The sequence below is a fragment of the Nothoprocta perdicaria genome, unplaced genomic scaffold (assembly GCF_003342845.1).
Source record: "Nothoprocta perdicaria isolate Ctin4 unplaced genomic scaffold, notPer1 scaffold_253, whole genome shotgun sequence".
Classification (NCBI taxonomy): Eukaryota; Metazoa; Chordata; class Aves; order Tinamiformes; family Tinamidae; genus Nothoprocta; species Nothoprocta perdicaria.
Window position 1 is genome coordinate 222,023 of NW_020455481.1, and position 27,510 is coordinate 249,532.

Genomic DNA, 27,510 nt, shown 5'->3' on the forward strand with positions numbered 1-27,510 from the left:
AATTCCATCTAAGTGAGAAGTTCCTCAAAAGCAAAGCTCTATCACTCTCTAAATAATGCTGTAGTAATCACAAAAACATTAGGAAACAAGGTCTTGCTAAGGTAAGTACTCAAGTATGCAATAAGCAGTATTACTTCAGAGACTGTCGCTTACAGTACTTTAATATTTCTTAGTTAATTGTTATTCTACAGATCCTATTGAAAACTCCCTGCTGCCTTGCCTGGGTACAAGGCAAAGGTAACATCAACACTATACTGAAAGCATTTGAGACAAGACCTCCATTCAAAACCTTTGGAGAAGAACGGGTAAAAAAAAAGAAGAAAGGAAGAGAGCTTTTCGCCGTAGGTCCATGGAGAGCTTCCCACAGCAGGCTCAGCAAGGGGAACCCATGCAGAGTACAACTGCGCTAAGAAAATAATTTGTACTTTAATCAAACTATTCTTAAGATTGTAAGCTTCTTTAAAAGATTTATTTCAGAGTTGCAYTGGAAGTTTCTCATCGTAAACCAAGGAAGCCAAACAAGCTTTAGTAATTTATGTCAACCAAGCTCAAAGTTACTGACTGTGACTCCTTGATCAGTCGCTGAACTCCCTACCTCAGCCAAACATGGTGGTACGAGCTGAAAGCATCAGTCTCAGGAGCCAGGCAGCAACCCTAATCCAGTGCTTTCTTAAACAGCGAGTTCAAAGCGGGCGGCTGCCTTCTCTAGTAGCTTCTCTGAATAGGTGAAATGTGGATTTATATTGAACCACAACTGGGAGATCCACTGCTATCAAAGTCTATCCCAGCAACTGCTGGGTAAACAGCAAAATATGAGTCACTATTACCCAAAATTTCCCTAATACAAAAGTGTTTCTCTCTAAAATTTTATTTAAAAGTCTGTCACAAGTTTACCAGAATCATTGCTATGGATTTTACTACYCTCAGGAGAAAAATTCCTCTCAAAGGTGAGGATTAAGCAGTGCAGAAATCACAAATGCAAAGCGAGCTTACAATTCAAATTTGTCATGTCATTTGCTACTAACTCACCATCCCATTTACAGTACATAAATACTCATGTCAGTTCAAGGGATGAAACACACACATAAAACTTGCCTTTTATCATGAATGAAAGGAAGATGGAGCAGCAGGATGAAAAATGTATAAAAAAATCTCACCTCCTTGTGGTCTTCCACGACTGTCAGGATAGTGTCAATTGTGTGCAAGATGCCCATGGCCATAACTGTTTTGTCCTCCACTTCCTCATACTCCTCACTCTGAAGTACTTTACCAAATATTTCAGCCTAYGAAAGAAAAGCAACCAACCTGCCATTCAGGAGTCAACCTACTATTCTAATTTGTCATGCAAACCAAGACAGCAAATAAAAAGCAGTAATGCCTTATCCATAACCCARCTGTCAGTACTGGAAAGTATGAACCTTACTTTTGAAAGCAGAAACCTGGCTCTGTTAAGTCATTCATAATGTTAAATGATCAGAGTTTGGCTCATTAAAACCAAAGACAAAATGTAGCATTTCTGAAAAACTTACAGGTTTTAAAGACATTTTATATAGCAAATATATATATATGATGAGTAATATATATGAAATCTTTATAAGAATCTCTTCAAACAAGGGGCATTTCCAAAAGGAAAAAAAAAAAAAAAAGAAAATGTTTACCAAACCACTCATGTACTTATGACTGATGTGCTACTCTGTTGTCTCTTACCAGGTGTTGCGTCATGTCAACAGCGATGGTAGCTACCTCTTGACTGTACTCACAGATCATCTTCTGGATGACATTAGTAAGATCATCATTCTCCGTTTCTCTAACGATGTGCAAGAGCTCTTGCATAACTGGCCTCACATAGGGCTTCACATACTCTTTGGCTGAAACGACAATCCAAGTGAGGTGAGATCAACTGTTCATAAAGGGCACCAATACAGTACCTCAAAATCACCAAGTGCCTGACTACTCTTGAATAACATCATCTAACCAAAATTACCGGACAAATAAACAATTATCCAAGACACTTTTGCAGTCCACAGTCAGTAAACTAACAAAATAACTGTATAAATTGGACTTTCACCATATCCAATACTGAAAAACAGAAACAGGTATTATTTAYTCTGTAAAATAAAACACCTTGAGGTCAGAATTCTGAGAGGAACACAGGAGCTAACAGGCAAGTGAAGCTGTCTAAACATGATGAAATGGTCAGAAAGCTATGCCTTTAAGAGACAGATATGTTTAAATATATCTGCACCAAATGATAACACACACACACACACAAAATAATCAATGAATATAATCATATAATCAATGAACCACTTGATCTTACCTTGCTCCTGGTTGCTTATTAATGTTTGAAGAGCTATTGCAGCTTCTACTTTGACAGGCATTTCCTTATCTTCAATCAGGCTCTTCTTTGCCAGCTCTACTGCATTCCTTAAGTTTAGCTCATTGTGGAATTTCAAAGCACTGAATGAATGAAGAACCCAGCAGGACTGCATTGCAGAAAGAAAAGCAAGTTAGGAGCTACTGCAATTTCCAGCATTTTTAAGCTCATTTCAAAATGATGCTAATAATCTCTGTTTACATGTTTTTTGCATTCTGAATTATGATATATGCATGCAATATCAAGTAAAACAATTTCTGCATTCAAGCAGTTCTTTCTTTTCCTTCCCCAAATTGCAATATATTCCGTATGTATAATTGATATTCACAGCTTTAGTCCTTCTGGAGAAAATCTGAAAGGAAATTTAAGAAAATTAACAGCTTATTGTTATGGACTGATATGGACATTCAGGAATTTTGCCCAAGCTACGCTTAAACAGGTAGAGCTATCCCAGGTGGGATCTATTAATGAGAAATATGCATAATGGGGCCTCTATAGGTCACCACACCACCACTGCTCAAATCTTCCAGTCTCATCAGTGAAGTGAATGACACAACACAGACTTTCTTTTAACTCCTTTAACGGAAAATCCATTTTTWAAATCAAAATTTAATATTAACTTTATTATTTTTATTAATTTTATAAATATTAATTTAAATATTACTGTCCAAGTTCGTTGTCTGAGAGTATACTATGTATTTGGATTGCTTTATTTCTTTTAGTAAGATTCAGGAAAAAAAAAACTACAATGGAAAGAATCACAGCAAATACTGAAATCAATGTATTTGGGAACTTACTCTAGCTCTGAGGTACCCCAGGTTAGACATGAACAATGGAAATACGTGATTCTGTAGCATCAGCTCCATCTGATCCTTGAAAACACTCTTCTGTTGATGTAAATAAAAAAATRATTTTGTAGACTGTTCAACTTACATACTCCATTTTAGCCACTAATCTATTTTAACCATCTTGTTATTGGAAAATACAGTGGTTTGTAAACCTACTAACGGTATTTTGCCTCAAGAAGAGATCTACATCTCTCACCCTGAACTGAAAAAACACTGCAACATTGCAAAGATAGCAACTYAAAAGCCCAACAAGTGAAGAACCTTATGTAATATTGAAATCTATATTACTGTTTATAACTGGAAATGTTATTTTTTTCTAACACAACCCGATTCCGTAAGATTTTTGCTCTTAAAAATGACTGAGGATCAAGCCTAGTATTCCCCATCCTCCTACAAAGGAGTACATACATAGCTGAAKATAAATAGAGGCTTTAGTTTGCAACAAAGCTGAGGTCCAAATGCTCTGCTGTAGCTACAAAGAATAAAAACTACCATGCCACACACTACAACAATAACTTGCATCTTTTTACATACTAAATGGTCAACCAAGTTAATCCCTTTGTGACAGAAACCTCCTCAGCTGCAGAAGGACACTCAGTGAAAACTATTCCTCATTATTCCACCCCTGGCAAATCCCAAGTGCTCACAGAAAGCCTGGACCACCAGCATAGCGAGGAGGGAGTTTTTCAGCACCTATAGCTCCAGCGTATTWGAAAGGATGTATGCTGGGCACTGTGTTACCATGCAAAGGTAAACACCTAAGACACAAAGAGGGTGGAAGGGCACAGACAATACAAAACGTATCTTAAGTGATCACACTTGTGCTTCATACATCGTACATCAGTTTTTCACACCTGGATTTCCAACCCCTTCAAGGAGGCAGATGAAAAACTGGGAGAGAAAAAAAAAAAAACAGTACAGAGAAGGGAAAAGAAATTTCCCTTCTGCACACAGGTTAGAGATTTGTATGCATTAAACTGGAGCCTCTATGGAGATGCAGGTGGCTAAATCAGAGTCACTGTGTGTAGAAGCTAGTTACAATCGCTATCTCACCAGTCAGAAGACACTTACAACTCAAATATTTTATGCAGAAACAGGTCACAGAATTTTTCTGTCTGACAAATCACAAATACAGGAAACTCTCGGAGYAGAGAGAGGGAGTGTTCAGGAATTAATACTTTTCTATGAAGTGTATTATAACCTCAAGTTTCAAGGTTGAAAATTTCAAATAGGAGCAGTATACTGGAATAAATCTCCCTTTTTCCTCAAGGCAGAGATAAATGGATATAAAAAAAACCTTTCAACATGAAAGGCTCCTGGCAACAATGTCTTCCTCTTCACTGTCACCCCAGCAGGGAGGGCATTTACATTGCAGTGCCATCTGCAAACATTTGCAAAAGATGTTCCAGGATTTCACATGAGCTGGTGGACAGGTACATTGGTAAAGAGGTAAATGCTGGTAATCCTTTATATGAATGCTAGCTGATGCATTCTGCACAGAAATAAAACTCACATAAATTTTTTKTGTGTGTGTATTTCCAAAAGGAAGCCTTCAGAACAAGGTGTACCATTCTCAAAGTGACAGCTTTTCAGCATTACTTTTGACACAGAGAGTACCTTGGACTCCACACTGTACAGAAGCATTAAGGAAACTGTAACAAACATCTTCCAGAGCACAGGCATGGATTAAACGCATATTCAAACACACAAAACACGCAACCCTGTGAAGATACTGTGATAGAAGGAAAGGAGGAAGGACAGAAGCTCTGTGCTCCTTCCACTTTCATTTACAAAACTCTCAACTGGCTGACACAATGAGACTTAAAGCCACATATTGTGCGGCGAGAAGGCTGAAAACCAGACAAAACATTCCTGCAATGTGTTAAGTAAACATTTTCCTTGAACCAGAAGCAGCCCACAACAGTGTAAGCTGTTGGGTTTTTTGCTAAAACATCATAAGCAATGTCACTGGCGGAATGCATGTTTGTTTTCTTAACACSCTTCCATTTTCCTAGTAAAGCAGGAGAGGACAAAGGGGCTGTTCCATAGCAAAAAGAAGTAGAGTTTTGGAGAAACTTGGAAAAAAAAATGGGAAGATAAAAAAAGAATGTTAATAGTGTTAAGGCAACCAACTGTCAAGTTCTTATCACACAGTGCAATCTCTCTACAGACTTCACAAATGCCACAAAGGGCTAGGAATACTTTATAAACTACCTTTTGCAGGGGGTAGGAGGTGGAAGGGAATTGCAGCTGATATCAAGACTTATAAAAYAAACCTATTTCACTTCCTCATCCACTTACCTTCAGTAAAATATCAGCTAGGGATCCTATCACATGCAAAGCTCCATCCTTTCTTCTTGGATCGATGTTTGGCTCTGTCAGAATCTGGTAGCAATACGCCATCATTTTTGGTAACACCTATATACAAGACAGAAAACACAAGATTTCCTTCTGTCAATGAGGAACCTAAAGCAAAGTATTTCAATAACATTGTTTTAGTTTAAAAGATTCATATGATTTTCACAAGTAAAAATTTTAACTTGGTCCAAGTAACTGTGAGGTAAYGTTTAGCATGCTTCCGTAGTTAAAATTTAAGAACATTTTTTCAAGCTTTTTACAAGCTTCTCTTTCAGCATTTCACTCATACTTGTCCACATTRAATTGTAAAATTTTGTCATATTTATGCATCTCTGTAGGAATTAAAACAGGGAGATGAAAAGGCAAGGACTGTTTTGACAACAGAGAAGTAGAAAGCTCAAAGGCTATTCCACCCGACATAAAGATTAGGCTCTTCTCTGAAAACTCATTGAGATTCAGAGCTCTGTGCTTACTGTCTAACAAAATGGCATGCAGAAAAAAAGTTAGCAGCTTTAGCAAACTGACACACATGTTTCAGGGCTCGGCTGACTTCCCTTTGCACATATCACTGTAGGTATAGAAAGAAATACAGAAAAGTTAAGTCCTCGTTTACAGAGCAGCTGTATGAAATTGGTTTCATTCTTACTGATTTCACTGCTGTCAGCACAATTTTAAATAGCATTTAATTAGCAAGGATCAGGTTCATTTTTCTTCCTGCTCCAGTTAGGGAAGTTGGGCAGAGCCGTGACAGAGAGGCTGTTTGTAAACTTGGGAAAGCATCACTCCCTCTGTTCCTGCTCAGTTTGTATCTGGCAGGTCAACTGCTCAGGTGCCAGAGGAATCCTTTGGTTTGTTTGCTTGTTTACATTTTAATTCTGCCCAAATTGTTAGCCCTCAGTCAAGAAAGCATCTGACTATCCACTAGCAAGTAGTTTTTTCACAAATACTTTCCTATAGCATCTTCAAACTTAAGAAAAGATAACATTTTTAAGGAAACTTAAAACCATTAGGAAGGATTGGTTCCATACCTCTTTTCTCTTCTTTGCTGCAGTATAAAGGAGGTTCTGTGCTGCTGTTGTAGTGGATGCATAATCTTCAAACACATCTAAAAAAATAACAACAGAAAAAAAGTCTTGTCACTGAATATAATATAGCAAAGAGCAGGAAAATTCTGATAAACATTTTTGAGTTTCTGGGACATCACAAAATCATGGTGAGGTGACTGTGAACCTTCAGAACCTCTTACAGATGTTTTCACTTCACGGTTAAAGAGTTTGGGATCTAAGTTCAGATCACCTGCAAGAAGCATTAACTTCTTGCCTTCCTGACTTACTGACCACTTGTCATTCCCATTTTTATTTATTCTTTAGCTCTTTTGAGAGTATGTATTTAAGAGAGGAGAGAGGRAAAAAAGCCTTTCTTTTTAATTAAAACCATCATAGGAGGAATAACACTGCATTCCAGTGCCATYTGTATATCATTTTGGCTTGATTCTATTAAAATCTCATGGGAAAGTCTTAGTATGTAAAAAAATATTCTGATCTGGGAGAATTTTAAATTTGCTGAAAGCTGAAGCTTTTTACTTACAAGTAAGCCTCCTTTAATCATACTGAAACTATAATTTGTACCTTGAAAAATAATAATCTGTGCTGCCAAACACATTCTAGCCCAAACATCTCTCCACAAATTGAATAAAAAAGCTAGAAAAATGATCTCAAAACGTGGCTGAAATTATAGAACAGTTTTCTCCTGAGATTTTCAAGATGAAATGAATTTTTTTTWAAAAAAGGAACTTATACTACTGAAATTCTTCTTCTAGACAAAAATATTGAACTTCAATTAAATGTGTTTTCAGTTTTTTACCTTCCACAACAATTTAAATCTGTATGTGCCTCAGAGAAATAGGATTGYTTGCATAGAAAGAACTGAATTCAGATACTGAAAATCAGTTCTGTATTTGTATCTCAGAGATGAACACTGCATCTCAGAGATGAACACTGTCTTGTGATCTATTATTTTTCTATAATAGCTCTCCACATTTCTAAAATTATTCTATGAACACTTAAATTCTCTTTTTACATATCCTAATCAAAAATCAAGTAACTAAAAATTCCCAAATACTACATGTCTCTGGTGCTTGGCTTACTGCAATTTTCCAGTTCAATTGCTGTATTTTAAAGTCTGATTCTCTTTTCAATGACAGAAATTCTGTAGTATAAGTAATTCACAATATGGTCCAATGAGGTATTCCCCATTTTGGGGGCAAAATACTGCAAACATGAGCAATTTTGAAGAGTGAAAGAGCAAGTCAGGCCTCTTCTGGTCAGAGAGAGAGCTGCAGGAGCTTGTGGACAGCAGGCACGCCGGTGACAGGTTAACAATTCCACACTCCAGAACTGGTACTGCCAAGTTAGTCAGCCAGTCTCTTGGGCTGCTTTAGAGACTGAACACATGTGATGTGGAAAAGCTGCTCTCAGAGGATCAACCTTCTCAAGAGCACTGGACAAAGCTCACTTGGTCTGTCTTCTTTTAACTGCTAATGGGTGAGACTTAAGAAACACATTCTCTCCTCCTACTGTTCATAAACACTGGTGAAGACAGAGAAATAACAGTGGTAAACGCAGGCATCCCATGACTGGGACTATAGTTACAGTGAGAGGAGAAACTAGGTGGTAAGTGGCAAACACTTACCAAACTTCATGCGGATATATTCATACGGATCCTCTTGCCAGAGTTCTTCATCCTCATCTTTGTAGCACATTAGGGAGAATATCACATCTTCCGTTATGCTCTAGTATTAGAGAAGTTAAATACATGTCAGTACAAGAAAATCAAATTCCAGTACAGCTTCCCTCCACTTTTTCCCTCCTTGAACTTTTTTTGAACAGTGCTCCTTTATTTGGGCTAACAGAGATAATATTTTAATACACATGCCTGCCTTTTGCAGCAGATCTAGGCAGCAGGAAGAATGTAAACTGACTTTACTATAATCCAGTGCCACGCATAAAATACACTTCAGGACATAGCTCACAATCAGCAGAACACAACACTTGCACAAGAACAGGTTTCAATGATACTCCCCTTAGCATTCATGGGACAAGGGAGTTTACAACATGAAAAAAGTATAAAAATTTCAGAATATTTCAGAATATTTCAGAATATTTAAGGTTGGAAGGGACCTCTACAGATCATCTAGTCCAACCTTCCTGCTCAAGCAACCTTCCTGCTCAATCATGTTTTACTTGTTCTTGCACATACTAATTATGAAATAAGTGTTTAAAATTCCTTACATTTCGTGTTTCTTTGCTCACYATCTTGCACTACGAAACACTTAACAACTAATAAAAGCCAATCATTATGATTTTGTTGCACATTTCATCAAAAAAACACCAGAATCTTTATTTCAGTTAACAGTATTTATAATAAATGGTAGTAAAACCTAACCACAGTGTAATTTGGAAATGTTAGTTTTCCCTAGATTGATTGCTGCATGAGAGATTCATGAAGCTGTCTTTAAAACAYCAAAGACCCTTTTTGTTTGTTTGCTTGTTTTTAATCATCCTGATGGCATTCAGTGTTTATGATCAGGTTTTATGCACTGACCTGTATGTGTGGCTTCATCTGCTTCCATGTTACAGAATGAATGACTCCTTGATTCAGGTAATTCAATGTTTGTTGAAGGACACGTGGAGCAACATAGTCTTTTTGTCTGTATTGGTCTAGGATTTTTAAGAGAACCTAAAGAAATAAGAAATTGATATTTTTAAAGGAAAATCACCAATTATGTCTTATGCATCCATACGCAGTGGATCCCTGCTGTGAATATGCAAGAACAGATGCATTGGTTTTACTGCAAGATAGTCTTGCAGGACCTTTACTTATGTTCTTATGTCTTTACCTTTGCTACTCTAAATAATCCCACAGCGCGATCACTTGCTCTTCTAAACCAAAGATACAATTAAGCAGTCACAGACTGACAGTCCACGTATGCCTCAGCAAAAATAGAACAGGTAAGGAAAAGGCATAGGCAGAAAATCTCCAAGTTGGCATGCCTATAGTTTGGCTTCTAAATCTATTAATGGTGTCTTTATTCATTTGAGAAGGATAGGTCTCTAAAGAAGATAAATGACTGTGGAAGAACAAAGATAAAAATAGAAATACTAAGCTAAAAGGGAAACTAGGTTAGCACCTAAACCTGTTAATTAGAAGAGATGCCAAAACCTTAAACCCAGATACTTTTGCAATAATCAGACAGAACTAGCTAGCATCCTACCACAAACCCTGTTACACAAGCTTTCTTTATTATAAAGGTTTGCTACACTAAAAAATACCACAGTACAAAGTCACTAATCTGCATATGATAAATTATACATGTGTTAATAAAAACACAGTATTGGCAAGTACATGAATAGCAACAAAGAACAATGCCTATCAAAATATTCCAAGGGAACCTATTTTCAGAAGGACAATTCTGCTTCAAAGTTCTTCCCAGCACTCTAACATAAACCTTCCTTTGAACATCACGCCTTCCCTGGCATTCTGCATCTTCTCTTGGTCTTTTGTACCACACATTCCTTGGACACTGTCTGTATCTGATACAGACTCTAGCACAAGGTGAGCRCTTAGTAAGTGGTAAGTAAGTAAAGAAGGCTTCATAATGTCATCATGCTCAGCAGCACTGGAGCTCTGCAGAGAAATGTAGTGAATCAGCATTAGGATACATTTGCCATGTATCCTAGCCCTCCAGCAGAAGTAAATTTTAAGTATTTCAAATTAGCATTGCCCATGGGAATAGTTCACCACTTAGGTGTTAACCACTGCAAAGAGCTTAGAAAAAAATAATGACCTGTTTCCCCTTTCTGCTTATTTCACACTTACAGTCTTACCCCAATCATTTCTCTCCTTCTTTGGCTCTTTATCATTTACAAATATCCATAGAATCATGTGCACTGATGGATAATCTGCTTTTTTTTTGTCAAAATGGATGCAGAAAAGTAATTTTCACTTCATCTTGGTATTCTGAATAGTTCAATTCTGACTTCAGGTTACAACAGTTTGGAATCCTTCATAGGAGACACTAGAAATTTAAACYTGTGGAAGGCTTGCCAATGTCATGTCTGCGCATGCAGACATGTGGAATTGTGCTGAGAAGCCACATACCCTGAAAATATAAATTATCTAAAGAACTGCCACTCAAAAATCCRCATTCCCAGGGGTTTATCAGGGTTTGCAGGTCAAAGAAAATCAAGAGTCCAGAACTACGAGCAGGAGAGATTCCTGCCTTCTCCCAGCTTCGCAGGAGCCTGTTATGAGACCGTGTCATTTGTAACCCGAAAGAGTCTGAATGCCCAAGAGCATGAGCCTCTTGAGCCAGAAACCTGGGGACTAGCCCTCCCAGACCTCCAGGTTATAGCTGACCGAATGAGAAACAGGAGGAGCTGTGCCAGAAACACCTGAGCTTGGGAGCCAACACTCTCAGGGGTTCCAGTAACCAATTCCTAAAGTCACTCCAGCAAATCAGGAAGATGCTGGAAGTCTGGAAGCCCAGGTCCCAGGGGCCGGCAGCTGAGCTGGCAGAAAAACACTGAAAAAATCTGAAAGGAACTGCCTCTCTTTGATGCAATCTTATCAAAACTGAAATGTCCCCACTAAATGCAAAGTTTATCACAAGCAAGTATTCCCCAGCAGAAATATTTTTGGTTGCAAACTGTGAATTTATGCTGTATTTTCATAAAACTTGCTTTCCAGGCATATATTAACTTCTRTCGCTGCTCTCAAAACACCTTCTAATCTGCTTCTGTCTTCTAGAAATAAAATAGCCAGGTCAGAACTCAGAGTTCCTACGCTGCATACAGCGTAAGTACTTACAAAATGTTTATACATGATATGAAGACCTGTTTTCTAAGCACTCACATTTTATGGGAATTTACTGCACAGGGTTTTTTTTTTTTTTTTTTTTTGAATCACTGAAAATTTCTGTTATTACATCTCAGTTGAGGATAGCACTAAAGAGTTCTAAAGAACTTCTCAATGACCACCGCGAAAATTTGACCGACTGTCCAGTGTTGCTTCCTGACTGCATTTCTRTATGAGTGCCCGACTGAAAAATAGAAGTGCATTCAGAAAAAATAGAAAATTCAGAAACAAATTAATAGTTCTTACCTGTTGTATTCCAACAGCATATGTTTTTAAGAAAAACTCAGAGAATTCAAAATATTCTTTAGTTACATTTCCAGGACTTCCATACCTTTAAAAGAAGAATAGAGGTATTTAGACAGTGAGAAATCTTCTGTGTCAAGAAATCACAGCCCTTTCCAATATACAGAGCACCCTGGGCAGCCTTCTATCTGCAAGGAATCTTTTCTCACGAATATGGCCTATTTCTCACAAAAATGGCCTAGAAGGCTAGGCCATTATCTCCCACACTGTGTTCCACTTCCCTYTTCTTTTCATAGATCCTCTTAGAGTACAATAGTATAGCCAGGTAAATACARATCCCTTTTTGTCACAAGATACGTAACTTCTATGCTTTTGGGATTCCTTTTCAAACCTTGCAATGCCTTTGGACTTGATAATGTAGGCATTTGTAGGTGGCTACAGAAAATAATACCAACAAAAACTTGTACTCTTCTCGCAAAGCTAGATCACTGTCAGCTTAGAGAGCCAAATCTTTAAAGTAATTTCTCATACCAGCAGCTGGGATCAGTGTAAGGCAGAGAAAAGCAGCAGGACTACCCTTTTGGTGGTGATGAGCTCTTAAATAAACTTAGCTCTAACTGTACCCAAAGTACATTAAAGATTTACAACCCCAAGATGATTTTTAATCTGTTCATTAGCTCATTACCGTTCAAAAAGACGAGCTACAATATGCAATGCCCACTTCTTGCATTTCCACCATACCAGCTCTGGCCTGTCATCTTCGTCAATTTGCAAAGTCTCCTATAAATAAATATATTTATTTTTAATTAATTATGTGCATGCTTGACAGAAATGTTTCAAATATTCCTTACCTCTGTGTAAATCAATACAAATTCTTAGTATTCAGTAAAGCTTTGGTTCTATGAACATTTGTAAAACTCTCAGGATATTTTAATTTCTTATTTGGACAATAGAATTGTGCATGTGCAATACCCAAACAATGCCCATACTTTTGATTTTCAAAATGATGGACCTCGAAAAAGCTAAAACTCTCACATACACTTAAATAACATACAGTAGTTTCTACTTTTGCTTAAAAATCAAACATAATACTATTACCCTGAAGTTACATACCTGTATCATATATTAACACAAAAACTTTTAAAATGGTGTGAAATATACTTCTAAACCAAAATCCAAATATCAGGTACTACACACAAATGCTACACACACCTGAGAACTGAATTACTTTTTTGTTGTTGTTGTTGTTCAAAAAAAGTAGAGAATGGTTGAAGAAAAAGAGATAAGAGATGTGTTTGTGATGAGCTTTTTCTTCTTTTTTGAGAGAAAATGATTAAAATCCTTGGAAACTTCTAAAATATCTAGTACTGGAATTATACCTTATCACTGCCTAAGGTATTGAAACTGTGACAAGTCTGCATGATCTTCCTGCATTAACATCAGAAACAGCACAATAAGAATCTTGAACTCTTAAGAATCTAGAGAGACTGCATCTTAAAAAAAACACTTATAAATCTTCGCACTGATTGGTCTTTATATGCCAGCACCCAAGTATTAAAAGTCTTTAGTGAAGCAAATCTTACAGGAGGCACATTTCTATCAATGATAGTACGGAAGATCTCCATCCACTGAGTCATAGTCTGGTTATTCACCAACTGGAGTGGCAATGCATACTGAAATAAGAAAAGAAAACAGTCATCAAATACCTTTTTTTTTTCTATCTCTCTGATGCCTCTATAGATATTTCTAGTGTAATTACACCCCCAGGAACACCAGGTTTTCAATTATGTTTCTATTAATTATGTTTTCAATACTTATAATTATGTTTTCAATTCAATTTCAATACTGCTCTAATTGTATCTTTCTTAGCATAACTGACGGGAATTTCTGAGCAGACAGTATTTCTGGGAGTCTCTTGGCCTGAGAACCTACCAATTCTTTTTGTTTCTTTCCCTTATTCATAACGGTGCAGCTCTCTTTTAGGGACCGCAGCAGTGTCACATGGTTTTGGGAAACCAAAAACATTCYACTAAATGGACTCTACTTTGCATGACTAGCTAATAAATTTTATTTCTCTACAAAATCCAAAGCAACACAACAACATACAACCAAATGTTTAGAAAATAAAATACAACCTTTGTTTCCCTTTAATCCTTCTCCTATATAAAAGCAATTTATTGTAGCTTTCTAACTCTCAGTAAGATCTTTCTGGCTGCTCCTTATACCTATGATTTATTCTATTTCTTATTCACTAAGAATATCTCCTTCACCAAAGGAGAGTCACCATCTCTGTAGAAGGTGACTCAATATTTTCTGTATCAAATTTTTAGAAGAGAAATGCCACCTACTGAAGAGCAGCCCTACTTGACAACTATACTTTAATATGCACTACTGGCACTTTCAAAGGCTAAGCAGCAYAAACTAGGTACTCATATATTTTCTATCAGGTGATATGTGCTGCCAGCTTTGAAAAAAATAGCAACATCCCTCCAGCAAGCTCATAGTCAGAATGTGCATAAGTATCTAGGTTCTATAAAAATTTATTCTGGAGGATCACATGACCAGTTTCAACCCAGAAAATCTCTAAAGGTCATCTTTTTATACAAGGTATTTATTGCATTTTTTTCTCCATTAGAATTGGTATTCTTATTCAACCACAACCTGAGGGGCACTGAAGGGGATTGCTGTTTCCAGCAAAGTAAAACTTTGTTTTTAATGTACCCAGATGCCAACCTGAACAAGAGCATAGAAGATCTTTAAGATTTGTTTCTGAAGCAGTACAGAGTAATGGGAGTTATCAGGCAGAAGCTGTATCATCTGCTGCTGAATCCGAGGCAAAAATAGCTGCATTGCTGCTATGAGAGGATCTCGTTCTTCCGCTTTCTTGTATCTGAAAGAAAACAAAAGTATCACTCAAGGTTTACATAGAAGTTCTAGAGCTTACTCCCCACCAGCAATTTAATTACTATACCCTAGAAAAATTAATATCCAGCACTCACTACATCACTCTCCCCTACTCCAGCTCCCATCTCACAGTTCAAACAATTTGTGTAAATTCTCTAGCCTATAATAGAGAAATTCAAACCAACAAAAAGTTACCTCATATAAATGCACCTACTAGAAGGAAGGATTAATGTTCTTTGCAACTGGAATGTAAGCTCACAAGAGCAGGGACTTGACATTTGTATCAGTGCATAYGAATACTGGATCATCCATACTGGATGATGAGCAAGGAAGAGTGAACAGCCTTTGAAAGGGAAAGACAACTACTTTGTCTTATCAAGATTCACCCTTTGTCCACATATACTTCTTTTATACAGTTTCTACATATGTTTTTAAGACCAAATAATTTTAAAATATGAGTGAGAGGGCTCATCATAGTTCTGCTAATGTACGCTTGGCAGATGTAGACCATGAGGAAAATGGCACAGATAACAGAATGAAATAGAACTATGTGATGAAGTCAGTACTACGTTCATGACATGAACGTAAAAAGTGATTGGCATTCATATATCCAGCATCTGGGGGACCCTCAAACAAAAGAAGTTTTAAACATTAAAGAAATTTTTCATAGGTACTCAAAAATTCAAAACTCGAGAAAAAAAAATGTCAGCAAACTTGCATAAATTCTCACTGGACTCTTTGTTTTCCCAGATGATATAAAGAAGATGAATAGTCTTAATTTATTTGTAGCAAAGGAAACACGTGACAATTATTCCCGTTCTCCATGTGAATTCCTCRTAGAACTGCCGGTGCTCTTAAGAGCTTCATTGGCAGGAATCAGCCCAAACCCTAAGCGCTGACTCCCAGGACACAGCTGGACAGCAACTTACTCATAGGTCTTCACCAGCTGATAGAGGCACAGGAGGCTCCCCAGCCAGCTCGCACTGTTCTGAGACTGCAGGTAGTAGCCTATCTTGTCCACCACAGCCGTCCAGTGGCCAGGAAAGTCATGCTTGATGATGGCTCGGAGGCACATGGTCAGCTGGGCTCTTGGGCAAGAGGGAAACAAAAAAGAAAGACACTGTAAAGTAAATAAGATTCCAATTAYAGGGGTTAATTGATACTAAATCCTGGTTTAATGGGTACATTACACATATTATATCACAGGTATCACACACATTTTGACAGTGCTGAAAGCATTCTGGGAGATGGCAGAGGAAAAATCACAGGGAAAACGTGTGCCAGAGGACTTAACTTTAAAGAAGAAACGAATTCTAGGTTATTTTAGTTACTTTTTCTCTCTTCCTCTTCACTCTCCACACCTACCAGGCAGTAGTTAGAAAAATAATTTGCTTATAAAACAAAGCCTTTGGAAATTGTGTTTCTTGCCAATTTGATTTCTTTCCCCTCTCTATTCTCACAAGCAGGCAGTAAAAATACCAGTATCACAGCATGATACTAGTTACAATAAAGTTTCTTGGCATTTTCACCCATGTGGCAAGTCTACAGGCTCTTATACAGTGTTTAAAAACCTGTATTTCATTTAAGGTGATTTTCAAAGTTTTCAACAATCCTTGCAGATATCGATTGTCCCTGGAATGTCAGGTCATTTTCAGTACAAGGTTGTGAAAAGATGTCTGGACTAACTTGACAAAAACTCCCCACACCTCCAGCATTTTGGGTTCTTTTAAATGAACTCAAATATCTGCAATTATGATATGATGATATGGGAAACTATGGGTCTTTACTACATCATGACACAAGTTTTCTTACACTGCAGCACTATCTCAGCACAGAGCAACTATGTGTTTATTGGGGATGCTAGAAAGTGTAAGTGTAAAGTTAGAAAGTGTAAGAAAACCTGAATTGGAAAAGATGTTTTAGTTCACTATCTTGTTCCAGTACGAAACCATCTATAGCCCAAGMATTCCTCACAGGTGTCTATAATCTATTCATAAACACAAAACCCTTCAGTGACTGAGATTCTATGGCAACCTAACGTATGAATAATTCTTCATTCTTCTTTATTTAGAAGGTTTTCCCTAATTCTAATTTCATATGTCATTAATTTTCCTGGTAAGACTGCTGGTAAATAAATAAATAAATAAATAAATAAATAAATAAATAAATAAATAAATAAATAAATAAATAAAGGTACCACATACCAGGGCATGTGGCAAGTGGAGAGGAGGAGATAAGATTTTCTTCTGTTTTTCAAGGATGAACATTGATACAACAGAGACCAACACCATGACTCGTTTTATTAGAGCACTGAGCAATCACTGCAAGTTTGTAAATCTTAACTGTTCCCCCAATAAAAGCAGAGCAGCATTTCTTCATTTTTCTAACATCTTAAAAACAAGAATGCTAAGTGCATTTAAAAAAACTGGGAATACATCCATAAACTGGAAACGCAGTTGAGAAAAGTATTACTAGGGAAAAAAAAAAAAAAAACAGGTTTTGGACAGTATTTCTTCAAATGGATAAATTCTGCATTTCATATAGTCTTCTATTTGCTGCCAATCAGCCAAACAGGCAATCACTAGAGGAAGTTTTAGAAGTTCATTTAATTTGYCCCATAAAATGATCAAATACATCAATGCTCTTAGAATAATGCATTCCTGAAAAATAACTGCATATAAACATGTTTAAAAGATTATTATTATTATTACATTTCCAAAATCAGTACACACTTTCTCTCTCAAGAAATTAAGATTCTCACATGACTATTTTTAGACCAGTAGGTCTGAAGTCCTGACCGTTAGCCACACTTCTGTATAACACAACCTACCTCACAAGGTCAGGAGAACGAATTATTCCTTCCACAATGTTATCACGGATCTGTTGGCGATCGTTTTCATGAATGTTGAACGGAAACACGGCTTCTCCTGGAGGGGGTTCACGGTCTGGCCAGTACTGTGTCACCATGTTCTTTAGGTAAATGGCAGCTAAGTATAAGCATCATGGAAATAATAGTTTAGAATTGAATTCTACAAAATCTCCACATTACAATGTGCTTTAAATGCAGTACAACTGAAAGTATAAAAATGAGGAGAAAAGATGACTGGAAACCATTACAGGTTAACAATTATAAGCACTAGCACACTTAAGTCTGATTAAAAATTGTTTTTATAGACATCAAACTTATTACAGACWTCCAACTTAGGTGCCTTGTGTTAAATAGAATAGGAGAGTACTTCTGTCAACTTCTACCGGACTATTTTCTTCATTACAGCAGTCTTGCATATRGACACAATATTTTATCATTCTAGATAAGCAAACAAAATCCTCTTATATGAATTTTTACTCGGCCTCACAATAGCTGCTCAGGCTCACTAAGTGAAGCTTTGCAAGGCTCATTTAAACAAATCATAGCACAAACAGATAGGACATTTTGCTTGGGGAAATGCCCAGCATGAAACTGGCACAAAGCCGACCTCCTATTCAGACAGAAATGTTTGTTGTAAATTCCCTAAGCTTTATCTCAATATTAGGATTTCCCATAATCCTTTAGAATTGTTCCTGACTATCTCACAGGCAACACCATGAAAAATAAAGTTAATCTTCAACTGAAAGCAAGCAGCATTTATGCCTCAAAACTCTAAAATGTCTGTASATGTTTTTTAGCAAACACAGGAAACATGGTGTAAGATATTAAAGGAATGTTCATAAAAAATGTTATCCCTTTACTCTTCTGGTTGATTACTGACTAGGGACTTAAAATATAAATAAGATATCCTTGGGTACAATCATTTTTTCTTGGTTATGACAAATCACAGAGGATGAAAACATATAGTTTGCTTGTAAAATAATTTATAGTCCAAAGAGGAAAAAAAGTTATTTTTCTATGACACATCAGAATACTCTGATAAAAGCCAAGTCCAGGAAGACTAGTCCAGGATTTTAATATACCRTGTCCACAGAGCATGATGGTATAGAGATTTTTGGCTTTTTACAAAATGTCTATTGAATCTATCGAATGACAAATTCAGTTTAAATGTGTTTTTCTATTTTACATCCTCACTCTGTAAAAATGCTGAAATATGTTATATCCTCTTCCATGTTTTTTTCTAATGAATGATACTAAAAGGAGATTTTTTGGTATTATTTCATCATTTCATTTTTACTGTTTTATGAAAACAGCCTTGCGGATTCTGGATTAAGCATCCAACTTGACCCTGGAATGGTTTAACACCACCATTCAAAGTTGGATTCCCTTTGATAACATACACGCCAGCACGACAAACAGCCCATGTCAGCAGGCCTCAACACACACCCGGGATTAGGAGGATCTGTGCACACAAAACAGAGCTTCTAGGGGAAATGCTTTTCCATAGCATAGAAACAGCTGTGAATGAAGCATTGCTCATCTTCCTCCAAAAGCTGAGTATTTTCTATATCCATAAAAAATGTGTAGAAACAACTAAAATACATTATGAGAATTGAGTCCGATCCTTCACTCGTGTACGCCTTCAGATTGTTACACACACTGTTACTCTTTCTAGAGGTGCTCAGACTGTAGGTTTATGATTACTTTTCACGTGGCCTTCCTTCATATCTACTTTTGTGAGTGGACATCAGAAATACTAAGCATACTTGGGTGCCCTTGAAAACTTTGTTTTCGTTTTTTTATAACTTCTTTTTTTCTCGGAGAAAAAAAAAAAGAATTCAAAGAGAGAAACTCATTCAAACAAGAACAAGGCTTTTTTTTTTTTTTTTAAGAAAAAAAACATCATCTCTTTGCTTTGTCACTGTTCTGAGAAGAAAGCAAAATACCTATAGCTCCCTGGATACTCAGTTTTGACCAGAAATCATTCTCCAGATTCAGTATTACAGTAATCCAGTAGGGATCACTACAAACACATGAAAGCAAAACTCTATCCTACACCCCTCGTTTTATCTGACTGAAAAACCGTTCATACTGAAAAGACTGTTCATACTGTTCATACTGTTCATTCTGTTCATACTGAAAAGAAATGATGTAGAGAAGATGTCCTGCTGAATCTTTAAATTTCCATGGTCAGAGCAAATAGGAAGTTGCTCACATCACAACAGCTAAATGCTCTGTTGTAAGAGCAAGAGACTGACGTTGAAGTAACATAAAATGAAACAAGAATTTCAGCTCACCTGCTTGACGTACTGGAAATTCAACTTGATCCGATACTATGATTTGCAGTAGACTTGGAGCAAAATTGATGATCTTGTAGGACTGAAATACACAAAACAGAGAGCAAATTTCTGTATTTAGAGAGGACTGTATTAGCAACAGCTGAATAAGAAATAYCAACTGAGAATTTTGCACAGTGTTTTTTGACTTTCCTCAAGAAGCAGAAAATGAAGGTTTTGGCACTTGGATTTCCCAAATCAGCAGCATTCCAAATTACTTGTAAAAATAGAGCATATAATGGCACATAGGTGGAAGCAGTAACATGACAAAGCACTCTACTAGAGATTAACCATAGGGAACATTTAAATAATTCTATGTATAATGAGGAGCMCTACAGATTTGCCTTTGAGTTATTTAACTTAGGCTAAGTAAACGAAATGGATATTGACTCATTACATCAATATACGATACTCCTTTGTGAAACAGATTGTGGTTTAATATGAATAGTGAATTGTGAAATGATTAAAAAATACTTGCACGATAACCAAAAAAAAAAAAAAAAAAAAAGGGAGAGGGGCAGAAAAATAGTAGAATCAGCATTTTTAGTTAATACCAAGTGTGGACAGCTAACTTTTCAAAACCCACAACTTCCCTGGCAACTGCTCAAACACCTGATCGGCTGCACAGCTGAAGAACTGCGAAGAGCAAGTGTCACCACTGAACTTCTGAGCAAAGCAGCCACCTTTAAAAGATGTGACAATCTGACAGTCCTGCACTGCTGTCACTCAACAGGGGCCCTCCAACGTGCAGAACTGTTGACTCAGCCCAGCGCAGTTACAGCTAAGCCTTGGCAACATCTGTAGTTACTGGCAGATCAGACCTTTCATCATTTAGATCCATGAGCTTGACGTTCAAGGACAGATGTTTCTTGGGGGCTAGATGACAGAAACTTTCTTGATTTCACCTTTTCAGTATTTCTTTTCAACCAGATTATGCCTGGCAGCTCTTCAGTTATTTCCAGAGCCGCACTGAGAGAATGCTATAGCCCCTCTTAGTGGCATCCAAAAGCTGTGAAACAGAACTCTTTGCATGCCCAGTTCCCTCATTGAGCATTTCCATAGTGAAATAATATCACATGGCTTTCACGATGCCATGAGTGTAACAGCTGCACGGCAAGTCTATCACTCAATAATTCTGTCAAATCACTTAACTTTCTGGCCTTTGCTTTACGCTTTGTAATGAGAGCATAATTCTAACCTACTTTGTGCGCATTTGACGTTTACGGAGCAATCTGAGATCTCAGATAAAAGCAGCAGTGGCAGATCAAAAGCATCCTCTCCTGTAATTCCCTTTTCTTTAAAATTGAGTTGCTCATAAGCACTGCTAAAAATAAAAGTTTTAACTGACAGCACAAGATCTCCATTTATCWATCGAGACGCTGAAATACCAGCTTCAAAATCAAGTGGTTGAAGCATACTGGATTGCAAAGATCATCTTTTAATGAGATACACTGGAGTCCAAAGACTCTCCCTCAACCCTCGCAGGGCAAAATCTCTACAGTCTTGGCACGTTCGAGCCCCAGGCTCTGAGATGCACCCTAGCAGACACTAGCACTCCATGCAGCTTCCAGAGATTTAAGGAAAGCACAGTTTCTTTCCTTCAAAACGATGCCAACATGCTGTCCTCATACCCAATGTGCGCACAGCTTTTACTGCTGTAATTGCATTAATTATGAATGCAACTTTTTCTTTCTTCTGCCATAAACCTACCAGCATTGCATTCAGGGTGAACACACTGCCAGCAGTGCAAATTATTCCCCTTTCTCTATGCAAACAGCTTTTACTGAATCCACATTAAAGCCACAGCTACTCCAGGGTGCTTTATTGCTACCACTTGTGCTGGCACATGACTGCTAGCCCTGAATTTTTTCCAGGATATACACACATATGGTTGTTTGGCCTGCACAGTTCATCTTCTCAGCAGGGGCCTGCTCCGACAAAAGACACATCACACAGCAGATGAGCAGTGTCTCAGGGGAGGCCCCGTTTCTGCCAGCACGCTGCCAGSAGGGCTGCGGCACGAAACATCTGAAATAGCAGCGCTCCGAGCAAGACGGCATGAGCACAGCATCGAGCTCCCACCAAATCCTTCTATCCCACACTATTATCTTTATTTTTGCAGCTTTTAACAATGCCCTAGTTTCCTCATTCATCCTATAGTTCACATTTTCACAAAATACTACTATCAGGAACATGAACATTGCCGAGATCAGAGTTTGTGTGTCCATTTCAGAACCAAGACACTCGATTCTCTCGTATCTGTGAAGCCGGAGCAGCACAACGCTCACTGCTGCAGCCTCGACCCAGGCAGGAAAACTCCCTGCTGCTTGCACTTTTCAGAACAGAGGACTTTCCAAAAAGCTGYGTGCAGCAACATTTTGCCCATAGCAGCACATTCTCACTGAGCTAGTCGTCATGCTAATTGTCAACTTGGGATTTATCCTTCCTCTCCCTTGCTCGAAATCATTTAACAGGCACCTGCGCAGCGGCAACTACAGCTCTAAGTACCCTATGAGCAGGTGCAGAACAACTGCCAGTTGGGCATTGTGTAAATAGGAAAGACAATAAAGAGATCTCCGAGCTGGACCAAGGCACTTATTTGCATCGCAATAGCTGCACGTGACAACATACGTAGTATTTACAAACTGAGAACGGGAGCATCACGGGTCCCAGGAAGGGAAGGTGGAGAGGTGCTGTTTCCAAAAGCTGGCACAGGAGCCACAGTGAGGCACCACATGGCTGGCAAAGCCCTTCAGCCCAAGTCTGGCAACATTCGCTTATCAGGCACCACCCTGCTCTGTATGAGCTGCTGCACCAAGCCATTTGTCTCGCCTTTGGGTTTTAACAATTTGGTAAAACTTTCTATGAATCTTCTGATCGGTGGGGGCATGTTTATTTTGAAGGAAAAGATTAAAAAAATGTGGAAAAATAAACTTTGAAAAACAGATTTTAAAGAGCAGCAGTTATTTTAAAGCTGTGTAAAACACATACCAACTATTCTTGCACGAATCACAGATGAAAGCGGTTACATATTTTTTAAAAAATAGCATTTAATTTCCATGGGAACTAACAGAAAGGGATACAGCAATGTCTGAAGGTAGCAGCTAAGCTGGAAGAGGCACATGGATAAGCACACTGGGTATARTTAAAGCAATGGCCAAGGAAATGCGTGTGTCCCCAGGTGTCCTGTCCCGTCTGCATTCACTGCCTCAAGATCTGCACACTASGGCTCTATGTTTCCCTGCACTCTGCTCGTCCTTTTGCTTTTGGTCTAACTTTTGCTTTTCTTCCACTCCTCAGCATCACAGGTGCATCCTTTTCTGCCTTTTTCCTCTTCCATTTGATCTCACACACAACAGATGCCATCCAAGAAAGCCTCAGATGGGTCACTGAAAAACAGCAAGATGAACACCATTACGTGTAAAGGACACAAGGAGAAGTGAGAAAAAATACATTAAAAATGGATCAAATGGATCCCCAAATAGATCCCTCCACAGCAAATACTTTTCAAAGATAAAATGTCATTGTGGCTCCCAAGATATCATTCATTCTATGCTACTAAATTTAATTCACCGTCTTTCTTGCATCTTGCCCATTGCAGTCCCAAAAGCCTGAAGGCAGCAGATATTCAGCAGCCCCAATTGTCAGTGATGTTCCCCTTGTCGCAACAGCAGCCACTGGGGCTGCCGCAGAATGGCCCAGGAGGGTGTTTCATCCTCTGCTGAGTAACAGCAACCAAGAGGGAGTCTTCTATGCAGTTCTAGAAGCAACGTTAAGACCATCTTTCTCCACCAGCAGTGAACACCTCCTTCTTAACTTCTGAATCCAATATGGCATTAAAGCCATTAAAAATGGCTTTGCAGCTCTGGAACCGAAAAATCAAGGCACTGCGTTTTTGTTCATAAAGATAAATGGACAGGGAAAGGAATGCAGCCTGAATACCTAGGCAATTAACTGCTTGCAGAGATTATTTTAAGGCTTTCATGTATTTGTGTTGAATGTTCTACTATCTGTTTTGCTAAGCTTTATTTTCTGCTTGCTGAAAATATGTTACTTATAAACTCTATCAGTCTTTTTACATTTGGGAATATTTTTGAAGCTGCCAGTAGAATTCCYTCTTGTTCTTAACATTAGCAGCCACAGACAGGTTGTTAAAATAAGCTAGTACTTCCAAGACATTTCTTTGTTTCCTTGCCTACATGCAAACCATTTTCTTTTTGRGGGGAATGGGGAAGCACGCAGCGTTTCCACCCACAGTGAAGATCAAGATGCACAAGATACTCACCTAAGCTTCCTCCTTCTGTGTGCGTTCTGCTTTCGAACTCCTCCAGTCCCAAATAAACTGCTTTTCACCATATTTCTAACATGCAATTAAGTCTGCCCACCAGATTTGTCTCAAATGAGAATATCTGAGATTCCTTTCTCTTGATAACAGTGATGTTTACTAACTCTTCTACAGTGGYCTTAAGAGCCCTTACTACTATGATACCCAGCTTAGCAAAGATGTGGAAGAAATGGAAGGATGTCTAATTTTATTCTGGATTCTGTGTGTTCGCACAATCTCGTAACATCTTCTCTTCTCCCAGCTCTGCTTGCCGGTTCCTGTCAAAGCCAAATTCTGCAACCCCGTCTCAATGTCAGCACAGGTGTCTATATTTCTGCCATTGTGTTCACACTGTCTCCTTGTCACAGGCCAAAGAGATTAATGAGAGCAGGTTGAGCCAATAAAGATTAATATACAAAAATTGCAATGGTAATCCTACTTGAACTGGAATTAGTCAGGGATGAATTAGGATGTCCATAGACTTAGACAAAAATTCTCTACTATATTCCAAGAACTGACACACAGAAGAACCATTTAATAAAAAAAAAAAAAAAAAACTTTTTAAACAACAAAAAAACTCAAGTCCATAAGTCGCACCAAAGAAAAGTACAAGCCTAAAAGAGATATCAAAGGCTTTATATCTTCCTTTAATACGATAATTGACTTGTCTAGTAAGTACAGTGTGACTGATAAATAAGTTGGTCTGAAGTTTAGGAACAATGATGGGACGGACGGACGGACGGACGGACGGACGGACGGAAGGAAGGAAGGAAGGATAGATCTAGAAAATAATAGGCTAACGGAAAAATGACAGTGATCATAGGAGAGAGATTACTGATCTGACAGGAAAATACTAGTGAAGTTTATCAAGAGGCACATTTCAGTTCAGTCCCACACTTGCAGCTATGTTTATGTCACTGAGAGAAGTGACGTCTGATGACACAAAAGTTGCAGGTACCACTAGCAGGGAAAGATTTGAAAAATCCTCAAGAACTGAGACATCTTTAGAACTAGAGCAAGAGACATGGAATGGAATGGAATGGAATGGAATGGAATGGAATGGAATGGAATGGAATGGAATGGAATGGAAGCTCATGCACTTGAGGACTAATAGGGATTCCTACTAAAAGCTAGAGGTWTGTTAGTGAGGAATATCCACAGGAAAATGGTCCTAGAGATATCGGGAGGTAACAGATATATAGACCTTCAACATGAAGAGCATACACGCTAAAAACACATTTATCAAATGAGGCATCAGTGGCATTCAGCATGAGGCTATCTAGAATGCTATCAACATTAGAGGACCAGGTTGGCACAAGAATGAATAATTCAAAGGGAAACAAGTGCACAGCAGGGCTGTGTTGTCGTATAATTAGATTTTATAAATTCAATTTTATGATACGGCAAAGGACACATAGTTTATTGAAGCTAAGAAGATACGGGCTGGTAGGGTCCACTGTTTACTGTATTAATACATTAGAGTGGGTATCAAGGACCAAAGAAACCTTTTCTAAGAGGTACAAGTGGCACAAATAGACATGAACGGACAGCAATAATGGACAGACACAAATAGATAACAGAGTTCAACACTGCAACCGTATCAGGGAGTCAGGAGCAGTGCAAGAGCAACGCTGAAGGACTCTCTGGTTTGGTTCAAGCAATGGACTGTCCACACAGAGATTAGTACGGGGAGGTTCTGCACAGTGTGAGGGATCCAGGTACCAACTGGATTAACTGGATTCAAAGCTGAAAGCAAAGGTATCCCGTGCATGGGCAAACACAAGCTTCACCTCAACACTCTTCACTAYGTACCACAAGAAACATCACTTTAGCTATTCTATAGAATAAGGTGACTCTCTGTTTTGTTGGACAAGTCTTGTATTAGCACTTCAAGTTCGGATTGTTTTACCTTTTTTTTTGGAGGGGGGTCCGGGAGGGAGCGCGAGGACAATTTAAAAGTTAGACCAGAGTCTGGATTCTAGTAACTGCAGGAACGGTTACATGTCAACACTATCATGACTACATGGAAGCCTGACACGTTGCTTTGAAGTTTTGCTTCAAAAACACTGGAAGACTGCAAGATGCCTTGCAAATCCACATAAAATCCAACACTGCATAGCAGTGCATTGTATCAGTCCGACATATCCCACTCCCCCTGGTACCAGGAAGCATCTACAATAGCTATGCCTTAGTATCAAGGCTCCTCTTTCATGATCGTTAGAGAACAGAAAACGCATCAACTACTTTAAATAAAAGCCTCCATTTCAAGCTGTTCCTGATTTTCCACAAGGATGGCATTATCTACCACGTGGCTTCAGATTATTGTACGTATTGTGATCTCAAAACTCTTCCAAACTTTTCTGGAGGTTTATCATCTTATTTGTGATGGTAAAGTGACAACATTAGGAGTGCAACAGAGCCATCTCGACAGCTGCTGCTTTGTTCCAAGCCTGCCAAACACGTGGCAGTTTATTGTTGTAGTTTTGGTCCTGTGCAACAGGCTGCTGACAGATTAATTTATTTTTAAATTCTTAACGCTAAAAATAAATACACTTTTTTTCTTTTCTTTTTTTTTTTTTTTTTGGTAATGAGACATTTTTAAAGTAACTATGCCAAATACAGAAAATAAAAAAGGTTTGCACATTCATCTAGCAATTCCCTAGGGCATTCTAAATGCCCTGCACTTAAGTCCATCCATTTAGCCAACTGCTAAAGGAAGGATTAGCCAGAGGCATTTCACAAGGAGTCTTAAAAGTTGCCTCTGAATTGAAAACTAAGCTGGGGGAGCAAATCTGAAGTGGCGCTAATTCAACCTCTGAGTAATACTGCTAGTTTGGACCAATCCGTTAACACATCAGCAAAGTCCAAAAATCAAAGTTTTTGTTTGTGTGTTCGTTTGTGGGTTTTTTTTTTTTTTTCCTAATAGGGTCTATTGCCCATTGCAGCCAATTTTAAGCGCTAAGGGATTATTGATGCTGTGCAAGGGAACTTATTGCTCTCGAGACTCGTCCACCGCCTCAATGGGGCGCAAATACTGCGGTAACACGGTATCAGCTGCGGGGCCTTGCGATGTCACCCAAAGCAAAGGAAAAAAAAAAAAAGAAAAGAAAATAGGAGGGGAAAAAGGGAAGGGGGAAAAAAAGGCGCGCGTATCAGCGGCGGCCCCTCGCGATCTGACGCAGCAGCCCCGCGGCCCTGGGACCGGAGCCGCGGAGCCGCTGACAGTCGGCGCGGAGCAGTTAACAGCTTTAACGGCCGCCCGGCCGCTAACGGCTCCAACGGCCGCTCGCTGCCCGCCCCCCACGCGCGGCGCGGCGCGGGCCCCGGCGGCGGCG

The 27,510-nt window shown here is 38.4% G+C and overlaps 1 protein-coding gene across 1 annotated transcript in view; it reads right to left on the minus strand.

Annotated features, from left to right (window-relative positions):
• IPO8 (importin 8) overlaps positions 1-27,510 on the minus strand; it is a 50,474-nt gene that overhangs the window by 22,689 nt on the left and 275 nt on the right. The window contains exons 2-16 of the mRNA XM_026040333.1: positions 19,813-19,894; positions 17,477-17,633; positions 15,576-15,734; positions 14,476-14,632; positions 13,326-13,415; positions 12,428-12,522; positions 11,746-11,830; positions 9,187-9,321; positions 8,275-8,374; positions 6,612-6,688; positions 5,527-5,643; positions 3,175-3,264; positions 2,321-2,486; positions 1,708-1,868; positions 1,158-1,283 (exon numbers count right to left, since the gene is read on the minus strand). Coding sequence (XP_025896118.1) covers positions 1,158-1,283; positions 1,708-1,868; positions 2,321-2,486; positions 3,175-3,264; positions 5,527-5,643; positions 6,612-6,688; positions 8,275-8,374; positions 9,187-9,321; positions 11,746-11,830; positions 12,428-12,522; positions 13,326-13,415; positions 14,476-14,632; positions 15,576-15,734; positions 17,477-17,633; positions 19,813-19,894 — 1,797 coding nt within the window. The remainder of the gene's footprint in view (positions 1-1,157; positions 1,284-1,707; positions 1,869-2,320; positions 2,487-3,174; positions 3,265-5,526; positions 5,644-6,611; positions 6,689-8,274; positions 8,375-9,186; positions 9,322-11,745; positions 11,831-12,427; positions 12,523-13,325; positions 13,416-14,475; positions 14,633-15,575; positions 15,735-17,476; positions 17,634-19,812; positions 19,895-27,510) is intronic.